Source organism: Halichoerus grypus, chromosome 13 (genome assembly GCF_964656455.1).
Source record: "Halichoerus grypus chromosome 13, mHalGry1.hap1.1, whole genome shotgun sequence".
NCBI lineage: Eukaryota > Metazoa > Chordata > Mammalia > Carnivora > Phocidae > Halichoerus > Halichoerus grypus.
This window is the reverse complement of record NC_135724.1, coordinates 13783019-13800319: the sequence shown is the minus strand read 5'-3', so window position 1 is coordinate 13800319 and position 17301 is coordinate 13783019. Positions and strand designations below refer to the sequence as shown.

At 41.6% G+C, this 17301-nt stretch overlaps 1 protein-coding gene across 4 annotated transcripts in view; it reads left to right on the top strand.

Annotated features, from left to right (window-relative positions):
* Positions 1-17301, top strand: part of ZCCHC2 (zinc finger CCHC-type containing 2) — a 62497-nt gene that overhangs the window by 19456 nt on the left and 25740 nt on the right. For all 4 annotated transcript variants that reach the window (XR_013443280.1, XR_013443279.1, XM_036109041.2 and 1 more), the window contains exons 4-5: positions 1071-1142; positions 5771-5883. Coding sequence is in view for 2 of the 4 variants with exons in the window: in XM_036109041.2 (XP_035964934.2) it covers positions 1071-1142; positions 5771-5883 (185 nt within the window). In the remaining 2 variants the exon portion in view is untranslated. The remainder of the gene's footprint in view (positions 1-1070; positions 1143-5770; positions 5884-17301) is intronic.

Below are 17301 nucleotides of genomic sequence, written 5' to 3'. Positions count from 1 at the left end.
GATGTGCTGTCCTGCTCCCGCACCACGCCCTGTTCATTTTCTCTGGAGCCCGGATCCCCGAGGGGAATTCTTAACTATTCATTTGTGGTCATCTCTCTCATGCACCAGACCCTGAACCTTAGCCAGCAGAGACTTTGGCTGTCTTGTCCACTCCTGTGTCCCTTTCACTGAGAACAGTGTCTGACCCAAGTTAGCTGCTCAGCGAACATTCGAGTAATTAAAAATCATTTAAAAGATGTGCCAGTTAATAAGGATATTTGCTTCGAGGATTGGTAGATACAATTTCATATCGATTTTGAACTATCTGATGAATAACGGTATGACTAGCTGATAAGACTTAGGTATTTGCCTAGTGCAAGTTTTACTTGGCTCAAATAATTGTAAAGTAGAGATTATTAGCTGGCCGCCATCAAGTCCACTGAATTAAAAGCGTCCAAGAGGTAAAGTGGCATAACAGATTTCAGTCTGGCTCTTCTGCTTACTTAGGGTCAGATCTAAGTAAGTTACTCTTAGAGTTTTAGTTTCTCCATCTGAAAATGGAGGTCATCATACCTGCCCCATCTACCATAATAGAATTTTAAAGAATTGAGATAAAGATGAAATCTCTTCATAAGCCATAAATCCCATAAAAATACAATGTAGTACTATCAAAGAGGGGCAGTAAACTCTAGTTATTTCTCTGAAGAATTTATATTTAATAAGTTCCAGGAGATAGAATTTTTATGTTTCTTGGTATATAGATCTATACCGTCAAAAGTGTCATTTTAGAGTCCTGCAACTTTTCCTTTTTGAAAAATTACAAAAATGTAGTCTTATTTTAAAAGACGACTTTTTAACAAAACCATGCAATTTGAAAGGAGTTATTAAAAAGTTTTTTGAGTAGACTATGTCAATGTACCGTTAATTTTAACGATTTTGAAGAAATTACGACAATGCCAGGTTAACTTTATATTTCTAATTGTTAATCTTAATAAAATTTAAGTAAGGCCCTTTGTTTTACACATGGCTTTTTTTCAGCCGGTTTCTGCCTAAGAAATAACCATACAATATGTGTGTTTTTTTTAAATCAGGTAAACTGGTCTGATCTTTCAGTCACAACAGTAACAAAAACCCACCAAGAACTACAGGAATTTCTACTGAAGGTAAAAGTATAGATTTTGTTGTTAAAATGATTTTTACGTAATATATAGAATCCAGAAACCTCAATATCAAAACAGACACCAGGAAGATGTAACCACATATGTAGAGGTTGACTTAGAACTCTCCATGAACATTACCTGTCGAACTTTTCTTATGTGACCAATATAAGGAAATGAAGGGTTTTCCACATGAAAAAAAAAATGGAACCTTATTCCTAGTTCCTTGCCGAGGTATATATTAATGGTGGCTGTTTGCAAGGGTACTTCCTGTGAAAGGGTGCGTCTGCACGATGAGAGGAGGCTTGTTAGCCTTGTTGTGTTCTTAGACCTAACAGCTCTTCAGCTCCCTCTGTGGACTTCCTTAAATCCATGTCCATTGGTTCCTTCTTCGAGTTCCGGCCTCCCCCCCCCTCCCCCCCCAGTGATAGACTCTCCAGAGTATTGAGAATAAGGGATAATGGGAACGTCTTACACAGACTTGCAGAAGTAAAAGGTATCTTAGATCAATTTGGTCAAACTCTTGCCTGTTTCTTTTACACTAATTCTATTTTATTGAAGCGTGTATGGGTAGAGCTAAATATTAAAAGAAGGAAATGGGTTTAAATGGTTAACCAGTACCTTACTATTTCTCAATAAGCAAATATATTTTAAAATGTATTGCTAATAAGGAGATAGAAAGTCCAGAAGCAGGAAACATTCCCATCCATTACTAACTTTTGGATGAAGATGTGATGTAGTTACTGAACCTATAACATCAGAAATTTTCAGGACCATGCTAGTTTCTAAGTTGTGTGCTTGTCACCATAAATATATTCTTTCAGATCATGTGGGTCTCCATTCTGAAAGCTAAAAGACACTCTTTGTTGCCAGCTTGCAGAGCTTTTAGCAGCATGGTAGGTGCTGGCTCTAAGGAGGACATAGTGTGATGTGTTATCACAGTGTTAGTCCGCTAACAGGGATAACTAATACCCAGGGACAACTTGAATATTTTCCTGCAGCTTATTTTAACCGAGCCACCCAGGTGCCCATCCTGCAGCTTATTTTAAACTGGGCCCTCCTGGTTAAGGCTGGAGAGCTCCTTGTGCCACTTCAAGATGGTGACCTAACTGCATGTAGAGATGGGGGGGTCGTTAATTTCCAGTTGCCAAAGGTCCTACGCATATGACCTGTCGGCAGTTGGCAGCATGGTGAGGAAGGAGAGAGTGGTGGAAGGACTGGGTGCATGAGCACTGTCCTCCAGAGAAGAGGGCCGTTAGCTCCCCGGAGAAACTAGCTCCTGGCTAACAGTCTGCCTGTTGAAGAAACTAGGAAGGGCTGTCCCGCACCACCGCCAGCCTTGCACTTTTAAAATCTCTTCTATTTATAGCTGACTTCTCTGTCTCAGGAGAATAAATTCATCAAAGTTTAAGGGCAAGTAGTCATGAACGGGTGTCCTACAGGTCAGAGAGCAACATGCTTCGTTTCTTTTTCTTGCCTTACCCTTTCCGCGATGGGGTTCTAATGCTGGAGGGTAGGTTGCAGGGAGATAGAGCTGAGGCTGAAATATCTTGCGGTACGGCATCCGTACGGTGGGGTCCGGTGCTGTACGTGGCAAGGCCAGTTCCCTGATGCATTAGGGTGGGGGTGCTGCCAGCAGCCTGTCCCATGTGCTGCCGGGAGACTTCAACAGGAGAGCACATGGCTGACCTCCAGCCTCGGGCCTGGCACCAGGCGGTCTCTCCTGTCGGGTTTCCCTAAGCTTCAGTTGGTTTTTCGTCTTGACAGATTTCTTTTTTTTTTTTTTTTTTTTTGCAATCGTACAATTTTTCTGAAAGCTTAAGTGCTTTAAAAAAATACCGCCCCCTATAATTAAGTCACTCTTCAGAATCATGGTAGTTAATGATCCCCCTAGTTAGTCAACTTTTGAATATAGAATTTTCCTAAAGTGGGACAGATGCCTTATCAAGTTATATGAAATAGTTGGCAACATTGTATGCTTCCAGAAAGTACTTGCCTATTCTAAAACATCCTTTCAAGTTTACCATATATCTTTTCTCCTTTTTACGTCCCTTCTAAAATCATCTACAAAAGTTAAGAGCAAAAGTGTCCTTTTGACAGCCTGTACATACTACCAGCCTTTAACTTTTGTAGATGCTGTTTAACTGCACTTTTACTGTTTGCTGTAATGTGGAAGAGTGAGTTTGAGGTCAGTGCATTCAAATCCTTTTTTCCTGTGTGAATGGCAGCTTCCATCCTCGCATCCAGGCCCCTTTCCCCTGCTACTGCTGCTTAGAAGCTGCATCTGACACCTGTTTCTCACCGCGAGACTGGAAGCTCCACGGAGGCAGGGTTTTTGTTTCTTCTCTCACTCTGTATCCCTAGTGCCTAACGCAGTAGCTTGGACAGGGTTGGGTTTTGAATATTTGTTGATTGAAGGAATGAGGGATGACTGAGGAGAGTTAGAAAAACTAAATTGTAATGATGCTTCTCCCCTAGGCCTCAGTGTTTTAATTTTTTCTTTTTAAGATTTTATTTGAGAGAGAGAGAGACAGAGATAGTGACAGATAGCAAGAGAGAGCATGAGCAGGGAGGAGAAGGAGAAGCAGACTCCCCGCTGAGCAGGGAGCCCCATGCGGGGCTCCATCCCAGGACCCCCGGATCATGACCTGAACTGAAGGCAGACGTTTAACTGACTGAGCCACCCAGGCGCCCCAGGCCTCAAAGTTTTTAAAGAGAAGCTTGTACTAGCGAGGAGAAATGCCTCCCAGCGCTCTGGGCTGGTGCGGGCTGAGCTGGGGCCTGGAGGTGGGGGGCTGGGTCCTGGAACGAAGACCAAGAGGTGAGGAAATTCAGAAGTGACTAGAATAGAAGAGACATGATTTAAAGCTGTATTTTTAGCAAATGTGCCTTCCTCTAGGGCTGGAAATGGTCCTTGGAAATTGAAGATAAAAACCACTTGAAAATAAAGCATTTTGCAAATACTGATGACTGCACATCCGCACTCTGCCCAGTCACGTGAACAGTCACTGACTGGGTGACAGTGTACGTGCTCATGCCTTCCGGTGCTTAGAAGAGCCATCAGTGATTCCGTAGTGGAAACAGACTTCTCCATTGAAGCTGGTTTTCTTTGGCTGTGTACAGATGTTCAGGAAATACCTTGTGTAAAATGGGTAATATGAAATATGCCTAGTGTCCTTAATCTGTATTAAAATAATAAATATTGAAATAGTCATTTCTTTGTTTGGGAAATATGTAGATTCAGGAGCTGTTTCTTCCTGTTAGTGATCAGAGGACATGCTCTCCACAGCAGGCGCGTGGAGTGCGAGCAGGGCCTTCAGCCTTACCAGGTTATAAAAGAATCAGGAAGAACTTCATTCTGACAAACCATCTTGATTCCATAGTCTCACTGCCTGAAATTAGTAATACTTTATGCTGTCTTTGTTAAATTTTCCGTTTCTGAATCGTTGACTCAAAATGCGTATTTGTTAAAAGCATACTTGCTTTGGATTCTCCGGTTAGAGATCGGTATGTAAACTGACAGTTTGTGTAGATTGTTCTATTCCTGCAGCTCCTTAGATACTGTGTTAATGGTTCTACTCTTAATTTTAGTGAAAGTGCCAGTAATTCAGGAGTTCATTGCAAAGACTAGTTATCAGAAGTCAAATTTAAAACTTCGAATGCTTGAAAGACCTGGGAAGTTAATTTTATAAATGATTGATTTATTAGGAATTTTTTTTTTTTAAGATTTTATTTATTTGACAGAGAGAGACACAGCGCGAGAGGGAACACAGCAGGGGGAGTGGGAGAGGGAGAAGCAGGTTTCTTGCTGAGCAGGGAGCCCGATGTGGGGCTCGATCCCAGGACCCTGGGATCATGACCTGAGCCGAAGGCAGACGCTTAACGACTGAGCCACCCAGGCACCCCTGATTTATTAGGAATTTTAAAAAGTAAGCTTAGTTAATAAACAAAATGACTTAAAATTTTGTTTTTAAAGAAAACCTTTCTTGGCCAAGTGATTTTTTTTTTTTTTGGTGGTTTCTGGTACATCGCTCTGAGGGCACCACCATCATGTGGAGGGAAAGGTTATTCACCCTTCAATTAGTGCTTTTTATGTGAGCAAGACTGAGAGTTTTCACCCCATCTTTCACCCCCAGTTCTTTATTTGGTGCGTCGCACTGGTAGTCTGACATTGCCTGAGATTCAGCTGTGAAACGAGGCACAAAGGTGATGACTCTAAAGGGAGGGATAACACTTCTCAGAATACTACTTGAGGATTAAAATAATCATAGCTACGCTATGCAAAACGTTATTCCATTTAGCTTCGGTGTGGATGTGACTTGCATGTGGCACGTGGCATGTGGCAAGTAGAACGGGAGTGGTGTGCAGGTGTGTCCCAGAAGCGTGCTGGACGCCGCTGGTCGTTCTGCACCGTCACAGAGCCCTGAGGTGTGCCCAGAAGGCAGAAGACTGTCCTAGTAGAAAAATCGATGCTGCTTCCATACGGGGCCTGTGTCATGAAGATTTAGAGAAGGAACTGCTTTGGGACGATGACTGAGCAAGAGACATTTATCTTCCTTTTATGCCTCTGGTTTGTAACCTCCTTAGCAGTAAGTGAAAAACTTAACATTGGCCTTGCTGTTTTCCTTTTCTAGCTCCCAAAGGAAGTGTCTTCAGAGACTTTTGACAAGACCATCTTAAGAGCCCTGAATCAGGGTTCATTGAAAAGGGAAGAACGGCGACATCCTGACCTAGAGCCCATCCTAAGGTAACAATTCAATGACACTGTCACAGCGGTGTCACAGACAAGATCATGGGCAGCGGAGGACTTAGAGTGGAGTTCAAGGGAGATCACAGAGATATTTTTCTGTGGAGTACTTTTTTTTTATCCATATGTTATTTGGGTCTAGGCTCACACTAGGAAACCTCAAACTAATTACTTTGATCATTGGACTCTTTGGCTCTCTGATATCATAAATAATTGCTTCTAAACTAGGCCAACATTCAGTGAACCTCCTGTTTTCTCCATAAAATATTTATTGAAAGAGTTCCTTGTTCAAGAGCTCAACTTTAGAGATGTTTTCTGTTTTAAGTTGTCAAGTAAGAAGATGAGGCTAATGGGTTGGAAAGTAAAAGGAAATGAATGCTGCTGAAGACCTGCTCTTCTGTAGGTGGTGAAGTTACAGTGGTGACTGCTTGGGCATGGTGGGTCAGCTCCCAGAGCGTGCTGCCCGTGGAGCCAGGAAGAGATGAAGATATGGGCAAGTGGAGTAAGGGTGGCCCAGGGGCCCTGTGTGGGCAGGGTGGGTGTGGATGTGGGTAAATAGACTCATTTCATGATGGGAAGTTGAGGGATCTCTTGCCTAATGGTTTATATTTTTTCCTAAAGTAAGAGTTTGCTTAACAGTGGCTACACTGAGCGTGGGGGACCAAATGTTTGAGAGCAGAAAGGACTTACAGTGGTTGTGTGGGGATGTGCAGAACAGCCTGGCCAGGGTGTGGAGTCCATTTGAGATTGAATATCAGTAAATGATAGTGATAACGGTCTGTCCTGCTGTGTGGATTTTTTAAAAAAATCTTTCCAGCATTTCAGGTTCAAGTGTTAGGAAAGCAGATTTTTGGATAAGGACTTTCTTGGATGTGATGAAAGGACACTGGGGCAAAGGAATTTAGGGAAGAGCGTGCAGTGTTTAAAAACGGACAGATTCCCAGAGTGAGGCTAGGTGAGTCGGACGGGAGTGTGAACCGCAGTTGAAGAATTAGGCGTCATGGGAGTAAGCAAGTCATGAAGCAGATCAGAGTGTGAAATGTCTGGATTAGGGAGTTCGGAGGTGGAGCCGTTCGTTGTGATTGTCAGAAGTTTGGGGTATGGTTTCGGTAATTGTTTAATTGTTCCACTCACCCCTCTGTGAGGGCTTTCCTTTAGGAGAGAGAAATTAAGGTGGTAATGGCCAAGGAGACAAGTGCTGTTTTACTGGAAACGTGCAGTTATTAATAAGTAAACTCAGGAAGAGCAGTGTTGGAACATTGATGCCCTAGAGTACCCAGGCTTGAGTGGGACTTCCTGTCTGCCCTCCCAACCTGAGCTGGCCCCATTTGTGGAGTAGCCTTGCTGAGGCAGAGAGCGGGCAGAGAAGGGTGTCAGTTGGCGGCGTGGTCCCCCCCTCTCAGCCGGGGGGGAGCCAGCGTTCTCAGGATGGGGCGGGGCTGGGAAGATGGGGTAAATGTTTGCTCCTCGATGGAGAGAAGCAGAAATCTGGGAAGGAGGGTGTGTTCATTGAGTGACAAGATCCAGGATAGAGCAGAGATGGAGGAAATCACTGGGGAAAAGGCAGCCAAGCAAAGATCCCAGTGTTGGCTGGTCACCCGTGTGGAGTTCGAAGTCCCCTGAAGACCAGGAGTGGAGCAGACAGTGAGGCAGGGGCCAAACTGAGTACGAATGTGGAAGCGTGACCCGGAGGCAGGTGTGTGACTAAAACCAGAGGGCGGAGTGCCTGGAAGGCAGCTTCACGGGAGTGCCCCCACCCTCGCGGCCCTCCACCCGAACAGGCTCGCAGGGTTTTAGTCCAAGTAAGGGGGTGCAGATCTGTTCATTGCAGAGCCTGGCTGTTTGGGGCCTCTCAGAGCGCCCAGCGGGAGGGTTCAGAGACAGTGGTCACCGAGTATTCCAGGGATGAGACTGGTGAGGTTGGGTGATGATGGTGAGGGAGAGTTGGTTGAATGCCTGGGTCCCCTGTGCTACTCAGAAGTCAGTGGGCTTATGCATCCTTGGGGATCTTGTTAAGGTGCAGGTTCTTACTCCATAGCACTGGAGTGGACACAGTCCTGCGATTCAGTAGGCTGTAGGAGATGCTCATGGTCCATGGAGCACACGTTGAGTAGCAGGCCTTAGAGGGGGGTGAGCACTGAGACCGCTGCCTCTGGAGTGGCTCAGGAGGGAGCTTCTAGCTGTGATCCTGGGGGGTGGAAGGGTGTCTGGAGCATGAACCTGGTGGTCGGCACTGGAGGACATAGTGAGGATGCCAGCCAGCAGCCTCTGGGGTGTGGTGAGCGGCAGAGTGTGCGTCTTGAGGCCATCTCCAGGAGGAAGTCAGTGTGTGCTCTCACCCTGTCCGCGCTGGCTTCAGGGCGTGCTTTGTTCCCAGCCGGGTGATGCTGGCTACAGGCCTCCGATTCCAGCCAAGGTTTTTACTTTGCCTGAGGTCGTGTGGCTGACCGGTAGTGGACTCAAAGGTCTATTGCATACTGCTCCAATTAGAGGGATAAAATATAATAAAATCTTATTCAGTATGTTTGTATACAAAGTGCTCCATGTAAGAGTTGCTCAATTTATTTAGGTAGTTTGGGGCTTTCTTGATAAATCTGACAGATGTTCAATATAGAACATTTGGGAAATACGGAAAAGTAATGAAAAGATGACAGTTACTCAAAGAACTATTTTTGACATTTTAATTTTTCCTTTCAGTTTTTTGTTTTGCCTGTAATATTAGATAGGCAGTTTTATATTCTATTTTCCTTCTCAAATTATAGGCATTTTATATTTAATTCTTCAAGATCATTTTGAATGGCTACAGAATATATCCCATCTGGCTGTGTAATCCTTTCACTCTGTTTTTGGGAAGAAAGACAATTTTCTGGGCTTCCCCCCACCCCCCAAAAAATACAGCTTTGACCATTTTTGTACCTAAAAAATTTTCCAGATTTATGAGTTACTACTGAAGAGAGATTCTTTGAAATTGATTTACTGATTTATGATCCTCTTTTTGTATCCCTGATAATACATATATTATTATTTTTCTTATGGAAAAGTTATGTAAATAGTATATACTATTAGTGTTTGAATTTACTTGTTTATTGGCTAGCTTTGAGTATCATTTAAAAAACTATATCCTTATTTGATAGGAGAATAATTATCTCACTGGCTTAATGCTCATTTCCTTTGTTCATGAAATTCAGTATCTTTCTGTAAGTTTAGCCATTTGTATATTTTGTAAGATCATCTGTTCTTTACCAGTGTATCCTTATGGGTTTTAGTGTTTTTAGATTTTTAACAACTTACCTTTAGTAATATAATATTTCTCAGTGATGATTTTTTAGATGAAGATTAAAATGCTATGTTAGGTCTATATGTCTTTGTTTCTGTGTTTCGGTTTATCTCTTCATGAATACAAAGTCATTCCCAGATTGTTTGTTAAATGTTAGGTACATCTCTGTAGCCATATGGGGGAAAAGTTAGGCTAGAACCGTATGTCATTCCTTACATCAAAATTAACTCTAGATGGCTCAGAGATTTAAATGTAAGAAAGAAAACATGAAATTTATAGTATATGTATGAAAGATTTTTCAGAGTATCACAGAATACCTAGAAACCATTAAAAGTGGAAATTCAAATACTCAGAAATCAAATTTCTGCCTGATGTAAAGAAGAAAATATAAACAAAGAGAAGACAAACCTCAAATTCAAGAAAAAATACTTGCAATAATTTCTCTCGTTAAAAAAAACCTCCTAAAAGTCAGTAAGTAATAAAAACGAATAGTCCAAAGTAGGGAGAAAAATGGGAGCATATATGAACAAATAGCACAGAGAAACTGAATTTCAGGTGTCATTTTAACATATGAAAAGCTGCTCATAATCAGAAATACAAATTAAAAACTTGAGTTTTATTTTTTTTAGGAGGCCACTGTATTTTTCTAATTCTAAATTTAAAATTTTTTTTAATTTAGTTTTTTTTAAAGGTTTATTTCTTTTGGGTGGGGAGGGGCAGAGGGAGAGGGAGAGAATCTTAAGCAGGCCCGAGATCATGACCTCAGCCAAAATCAAATTGGATACTTAACTGAGTGAGCCACCCAGGCACCCCTAAATTTAGTTTTAATTGAAGTATAGCTGTCATACAATATTGTGTTAGTTTCAGGTATGTAACATAGTGATCTGACAATTATGTAGAATACGATAACGCTCACGACAACATGTGTAGTCACCCTCTGTCGCTACACAAAGTTATTACAATATTATTGACTATAGTCCCTGTGCTGTGCTTTTCATCCCATGACTTATTTATTTTATAACTGGAAGTTTGTACCTCTTAATTGCCTTCACCTATTTCACCCATCCCGCTACCCCCTTCCCTTGGCAACCACCGGTTTTCGGTATTTGAACCTGTTTCTGTTGGTTTGTTCGTTTGTTTTTCAGATTCCACATATAAGTGAAATCATACGGTATTTGTCTTTCTCTTTCTGGCTTATTTCACTTAATGTAATACCCTATAGGTCCATCTATGTTGTCCCAAATGGCAAGATTTCATTTTTTTTTTTAATGGCTGAGTAATATTCCTTGGTGTATACCACATCTTTATCCATTCATCTACCGATGGACACTTAGGTTGCTTTCATATCTTGGCTATTGTGAGTAAGGCTGCAATAAATACAGTGGTGCATATATCTCTTCAAATTAGTGTTTTCATTTTCTTTGGGTAAATATTCAGAAGTGGTATTCCTGGATTGTATGGTATTTCTATTTTTAATATTTTGAGGCACCTCCATACTGTTTTCCAGAGTGGCTGCACCAGTTTGCATTCCCAGCAACAGTGCATGAGGGTTCCCTTTTCTCCACATCCTCACTAGCACTTGTTATTTCTTGTCTTTTTGATACTAGCTATTCTGACTGGCAGAGGGTGATCATGTTGGGTTTTGATTTGCATTTCCCTGATGATTAGTGATGTTGAGCATCTTTTTTCATGTGTCTGTTGGCCATCCATATGTCTTCTTTGGAAAATGTATGTTCAGGTCCTTTGACCATTTTTAATCAGATAATTTGGGGGGTTTTTTTGGTGTTGAGTTTGTAGAAGTTCTTTATGTATTTTGGTTATTAACCCCTTATCGGATATATCATTTGCAAATATCTTCACCCATTCAGTACGTTGCCTTTCGTTTTGTTGATGATTTCCTTTGCTGTGCAAAAGCTTTTTATTTTGATGTAGTCCCAATAGTTTTTTTCACTTTTGTTTCCCTTGCCTGAGGAGACCAATCCAGAAAAATAGTGCTATGGCTGATGTCCAAGAGTTTATTGTCTATGTTTTTTTTTAGGAGTTTTATGGTTTCCTGTCTCAAATTTAGGTCTTTAATCCATTTCGAGTTTATTTTGTGTATGGTATAAGAAAGTGGTGCACTTTCATTCTTTTGCACACGGCTGTGCAGTTTTCCCAGCGCCATTTATCGAAGAGACCATCTTTTTCCTGTTGCATGTTCCGCCACCCCTCCCCTTCCCCCCCGTTGTAGATTAATTGGCCACATAAGTGTAAGTTCATTTCTGGGCTCTCTATTCTGTTCCATTGATCTAATGCATCTGTGTTTGTGTCAGTACCATACTGTTTGGATCACTGTAGCTTTGTAAGATAGTTTGAAATCTGGGGTTGTGATGCCTCCAGCTTTGTTCTTCCTTCTCAAGTTTGCTTTCGCTGTTTGGGGTTTTGGTGGGTCCATAAATTTTGGTATTATTTGTTTTAGGTCTGTGAAAAATACTATTGGATATAGGATTGCATTGAATCTGTAGATTGCTTTGGGTAGTATGGACATTTTAGCAGTATTTTTCCAATTCATGAGCATGAGATATCTTCCCATTTATTTGTGTCATCTCGGTCTCTCATAGTTTTCAGAGTACAGGTTTTTTTTTTATCTCTCTTGACTGTCTATGTAACAGTTGAATATGCAAAGATCAAAAAGTTTGGCAGGTACTTTTGGCCAGTTATGTAAATTGGTAAAATTTCTATGGAAAGCTGTTTGGCAGTATCAGAACTTATGTGCAGATAACTTTTGAATAGTTCCACTTCTAGTAATTTATCCTGCAGGTGTATTCCCACTGTATGCAAAGATGAGTGTTGTAATTTTCGACTAGACAAGACTAGAAACAGATGTTGATGGAGACTTGGTTAACTCATGGGATGAGTCATTTAATGTCATGGGACATTCATTCACTGGAATACTATGTGGCCTTATTGAGAAAGAACAATAGAGGGCAGAAGGTACCTTAAGTAGTGCTGGGGGAGAGCAAGGTGAGAAGTTAATAGAATGTCACCATTTTAAAGGATATTTACATGTTTGTAAAGAATCTTTCTGAAAACCACAGTAGTAAAGAGGCTTATGTCCAGGGAAGAAGAGGGCCTCTGGGAGTAGGAATGAGACTGGCTGTTCACTTGGTAACTTCTGAGTTTGGGCCATATATATTCTTCACTTATTTAAAAGAGCTTGAAGCTATCCCTCTTTTGAAACACGATCAATTTACTTTTTGTGTACACGATAGTTTCTGTTATTTTTATTGTTCCTTTAATTGTTTTGGATTTATTTTGTTTTACCAAGTGAGGCCAGGATCTAAATTTGTTTTTCTTTCCAAACAATGAATTGATTCTTTCCTATGTTATTGATTTACTACATTCTTAGGTATATAACATGTTCCTGGATTTCTCCTCTCAACAATCTCATTCTTGTTCCAGGATCACTTCTTAATTATTAGAACTTTATAGTTTATTAGTAGCTATTAGACCTGATATTTTTCTTCCTGGTACTGTTTCTAAAATACTCCTCTGTTTTAATGTGTGTTCTCAGATATTTATTATTCAGCTTAGGTATTTAAAAACTTATGCAGGGGCGCCTGGGTGGCTCAGGTGGTTAAGCGGCTGCCTTCAGCTCAGGTCATGATCCCAGGGTCCTGGGATCGAGTCCTGCATCGGGCTCCCTGCTCAGTGGAGAGCCTGCTTCTCCCTCTCCCTCTACCTGCCGCTCCCCGTGCTTGTGCTCGCTCTCTCTCTCTGTCAAATAAATAAATAAAATCTTTAAAAAAAAATAAAATCTGACGCATATGTGCTCCTAGGAGATGTGCTAAACTGTGGTTCAAGTCTTAGTAATACCAGTGCCTGAGTTCTTCATAGGACTGTCATTTTTAAAGAGTCCTCATCAGTTCCTGTCCTCTTTTCCCCTGCCCCTCCCGAACCCATAAGTCCTCAAGCCACTCAGTGGAACAGAGCATGGCAGGTGGTGGCAGCAGTTTTGGAGGACATGCCCTAATGGACTAGGAAAGGGGCCCAAGTGGAGTGAGGAGTCCCCGGTCGTGGGGGTGGTGCTGAGGGGCCTGGCACAGTGTTTGAGAGCACATACACAAGAGGTGGCCGGCAGGGCACTCGCGCTCAGCTGGTGTCAGGAGGGCACCTGCACAGGAGGTAGAAGGGGCAAGAGTGGGAATAGATGACTACAGGGGTTGACCTAATATAAGTATGTTAAGAATCGTGAGGACCAGGTGTCTCTCTATTGGAGAAGGCAGTTACAGTACAGAAAGGAAGGACCGCCCCAGTGAGCCCTGGAGCGTCTGATTGGAATTGAAGGTATGGATGCGAACCCATGATTTTTGGTACATTTACAGAAATAAATATGGTTGTGTGTGCACACACATGTTCCCTGACTCTGTTCTTTGAAAGATTCTGGAAGCGGCCCCAGCCACCCTCAGCGGGATGCCTGGTGTTCAGAGCTTGACTTGTAACACCATTCTCCCCTAAACAGAACTAGGGCTCCTCGGAGGAAAAGCTGATTGTAGGGCTGGTGCAGCTTTCCGATGGTGCCGGAAAGCTCGGCAGTGCTCAAAGAATGGAGAGGCTTGGTCACCAGGCTACAGAAGCCGGCTTGAAGGGGCTCCTAGTGGTCAAATCTGGAGCAAATCGAACATCAAAATAAAGAAAACAGTAACGCTGAATAAAGGAGGAAACCGCGAGTCCATGTTGAAATAGATAACGAATGAGCAGATTGAGTGTTTGAGGATATTTTACAGTATCAAAGTCCTTTCCCACAAAATAATGCTTATTATTCATAAAGGGAGGAAGGGTGGCTTTAGAGTAGCGAAGCTTAACAGGTACCACCTCTAACCCCGGAGCTGAACTTGGTGGGTGACGAGGGGGTCAGTCAGAATCACCACAGAGCAGACTGTAGCAAAACAACAAAGCCTCGGTCCTGTGAGACTCCTGCTGGGAATCTGACCATGAGGACGCCTCAGACAAACCGAAATTGTGACCGTTCCACAAACTACATTCCTCTTAAAACCATGAGAGCCACGGGAGGGCTGAGGAGCTGTCCTGGCAGCTGGATGCAGCATAGGATCTGAACTGGGTCTTTGTGGTAAAAAGGACACTTTGGGGTCAGTTGGAAAAGCTTAGATGGGGTCTGAGGATTAGGTCTTAATTTATCATAGAGTATTAATGTCCTGTTACTGATTGTAAGAGAATGTCTCTGTAGGAGATACTGATGTCTTGCCAGGTGTTGGGGTGTCAGAGATGAGCTGTTTAAAAAAGTATTTTTTACTGTATTTGCAACTTTTCTCTTAAGTGTGAGATTTTTTAGAGGGAAAAAAATATTTCCATAAGGAGCCACTTTTAGAAATTGGGCTCCTGGCTAGGATGACAATTAAGAAGTATGTGTCTGACTCTTCCTTATTAACAGCTTTTAGGGTTCTCCTCCGTGATGATCATGGAAGTGTGTGTGTGTGTGTTTTAAGATCTTTTTTTTTTTTTTTTAAAGATTTTATTTATTTATTTGACAGAGAGAGACACAGTGAGAGAGGGAACACAAGCAGGGGTAGTGGGAGAGGGAGAAGCAGGCTTCCTGCCGAGCAGGGAACCCGATGTGGGGCTCGATCCCAGGACCCTGGGATCATGACCTGAGCCGAAGGCAGACGCCCAACGACTGAGCCACCCAGGCGCCCCAATGTTTTAAGATCTTTTTTACTATAAAGGTGTTATTCGAGCTACTTGTGAAGAATGTAGAGGAAGGTGTGATGCCAAAAGTCCCAAATTGCCCTTTCTCCAAATTTAGTCACTAGAATAGCCTTCATTAAAAAATTTTATGTAACTTTTCAGAAATTTTCTGTGCATGTACATACCCTTGTATTTATGTATTTGTATATATTTACTGTGCAAATTGAATTATCCTATACACACTTTTTTGCCACTTAACTCTTTTCATTAAATATATTGGACATGGTCACACATCGGTACATGTAAAAAGATTGCTGCCTTTTTATTTGCTACATAATCTATTTTTAGTTGTATCATAATTAATGAGTGCACTTTATGGCCATTTTGATTCTTAAATATTTTGAAACAAACAGTATTACAGTGAATGTCCACATACGTTTCTTAACACATTTGGATATGTTTATCTGTGAGAGAAATTTCTAGAATTGAAATTGTTTGGTCATAAGTTATGCATTTTTAAATATGTGATGATTCCAAGCTACTTCTAAGGATTCTAAGGAAGTAACAACCCTTTTAACGCTGGAAGTCCTGTATTCAGATCTATGCACCTCAGCAGACATAAGATACTCTCCGTCTCTCATCTTTGCCAGGCTCAGAGAGGAAGACTGTATCTTATTTTCGTCTGTATTTGAGTCTGTAGTTAGTCTGTATTTGCACTTTCCTGTGAATGGCTTTTTCAGTTCTTCCCACTTTTTATTGGTCTTACTGATTTATAAGAGTTATTTGTTAGATTAAAGAAGGGAGCCCTGTTTGTCGTTATTTCTTGACCATGTGGGCAGTTTAAATTTTTATGTAGTCAGATTTATCAATCTTTTTCTCTGACAGTTTCAGGGTTTTGTATCCTGCTTGGAAAGAGTTTACTCTTCAAAAAATGATATATATAATATATATATGTATTTTATATATATATATATATATATATATTTTAAAGATTTTATTTGTTTGACAGAGAGAGACACAGCGAGAGAGGGAACACAAGCAGCGGGAGTGGCAGAGGGAGAAGCAGGCTTCCTGCCGAGCAGGGAGCCCAATGCGGGGCTGGATTCCAGGACGCTGGGATCATGACCTGAGGAGAAGGCAGATGCTTAACGACTGAGCCACCCAGGCACCCCGAAAAAATTATATTTTTAAAATACGTTCCCCCCCCCAATATTTCCCTTAAAAAAATCTTTGATTTGTGTGGCTGGTTTGTGGTCCCAACACCATTAATAGGATGTGAGAACACCTCATTCTCAGTTTGTGAATTTTAGATTAGTATGATTATCATTCATGTCACTTAAGAAAGGGAGCGATTTTAGAGGAAGGGGCAGTTATTGTAAGGGAGAAATAGAAAATGAGTTTATAGGAGCCGGAGAGATGGGGTTGGTACAGGACGCCTTGCATGAATATAGTTCCAGATCACTGTAAATTAGGAAAAGAGAAATATGGCACTGAAATGTACATTTGGGGTTGGGTAGTTTCTGTCATGTCGAAGTGTAATCTTTTTTTTCTTATTTAATATGTTAGTTTATGGCCAGTTTGATTTGTAAGTAGATAGGTATGGTTGCCATCTTGTGGTTCTGCATTACCGCACCTTGACTTTAGTGTGGATGCTGCTTTCAGGCCTGTGGGTTCATCTCGGCTGTGGCTTGTACGTGTAGCTCCGTGTTCCCACAGCGGACATGCATTTGGTTTGTGGAGTGGTGGGTGGTATCTAGGCCCTCTCTTGGGACTCAAGCCTTGAATTAAAGGTGTGTCTGTCTTTGGACCAGTTGGTTTGTAAATGTAACTGGGTAATAGGTTCCACCACTGCCGTTGGATTTTAATCCCCGGATGTAGGTAATGTGTTCAGACCTGGAAATTTAGATCAGCTCCTTGCTCAGTTTTCCTCCCATCTCTTCATTTCCCCTGTTTGTCTTCCTATTGAATATTTATTTCCACATTTGCATACCAAGAAGCAATTTTACCTAATGTGCAAGGTAATTTTGGTCCATAGGGTCATCTCTTGGTATAGTATCTAATGACTTTATAATTAATATGAATGACAGGTCAAAAACCTTGGGGAGAAATTTAAGAATTTTAAATGAGCATTTAACGTGTTCAAAAGTAATGGAAGGGGATTTGTGTGTTGAGCAGGGTGACAGTTTTGTGTGCTGTGAGTGTCATAACCTTGATGAATTGGTAGTATCATTCCCTAGGAGGAGAGTAAAGCTGAAAGGCTAAGTAACTGGTTTAGGGTGATTCAGCTTTTAAGTGGTTGAGCTGGTATTCAGATCCTTGAGGAAACTTTCCATTAGACTGTACTGTAACTATGCCCCTTATTGCAGGGTCCCTTTGTAGAGAAGACTTCCAGCTGAAGTCTTTTAATTACATTAATAAAATGTGAGGAAAGCTGGTTTTCAAAGATAATGGTTTAG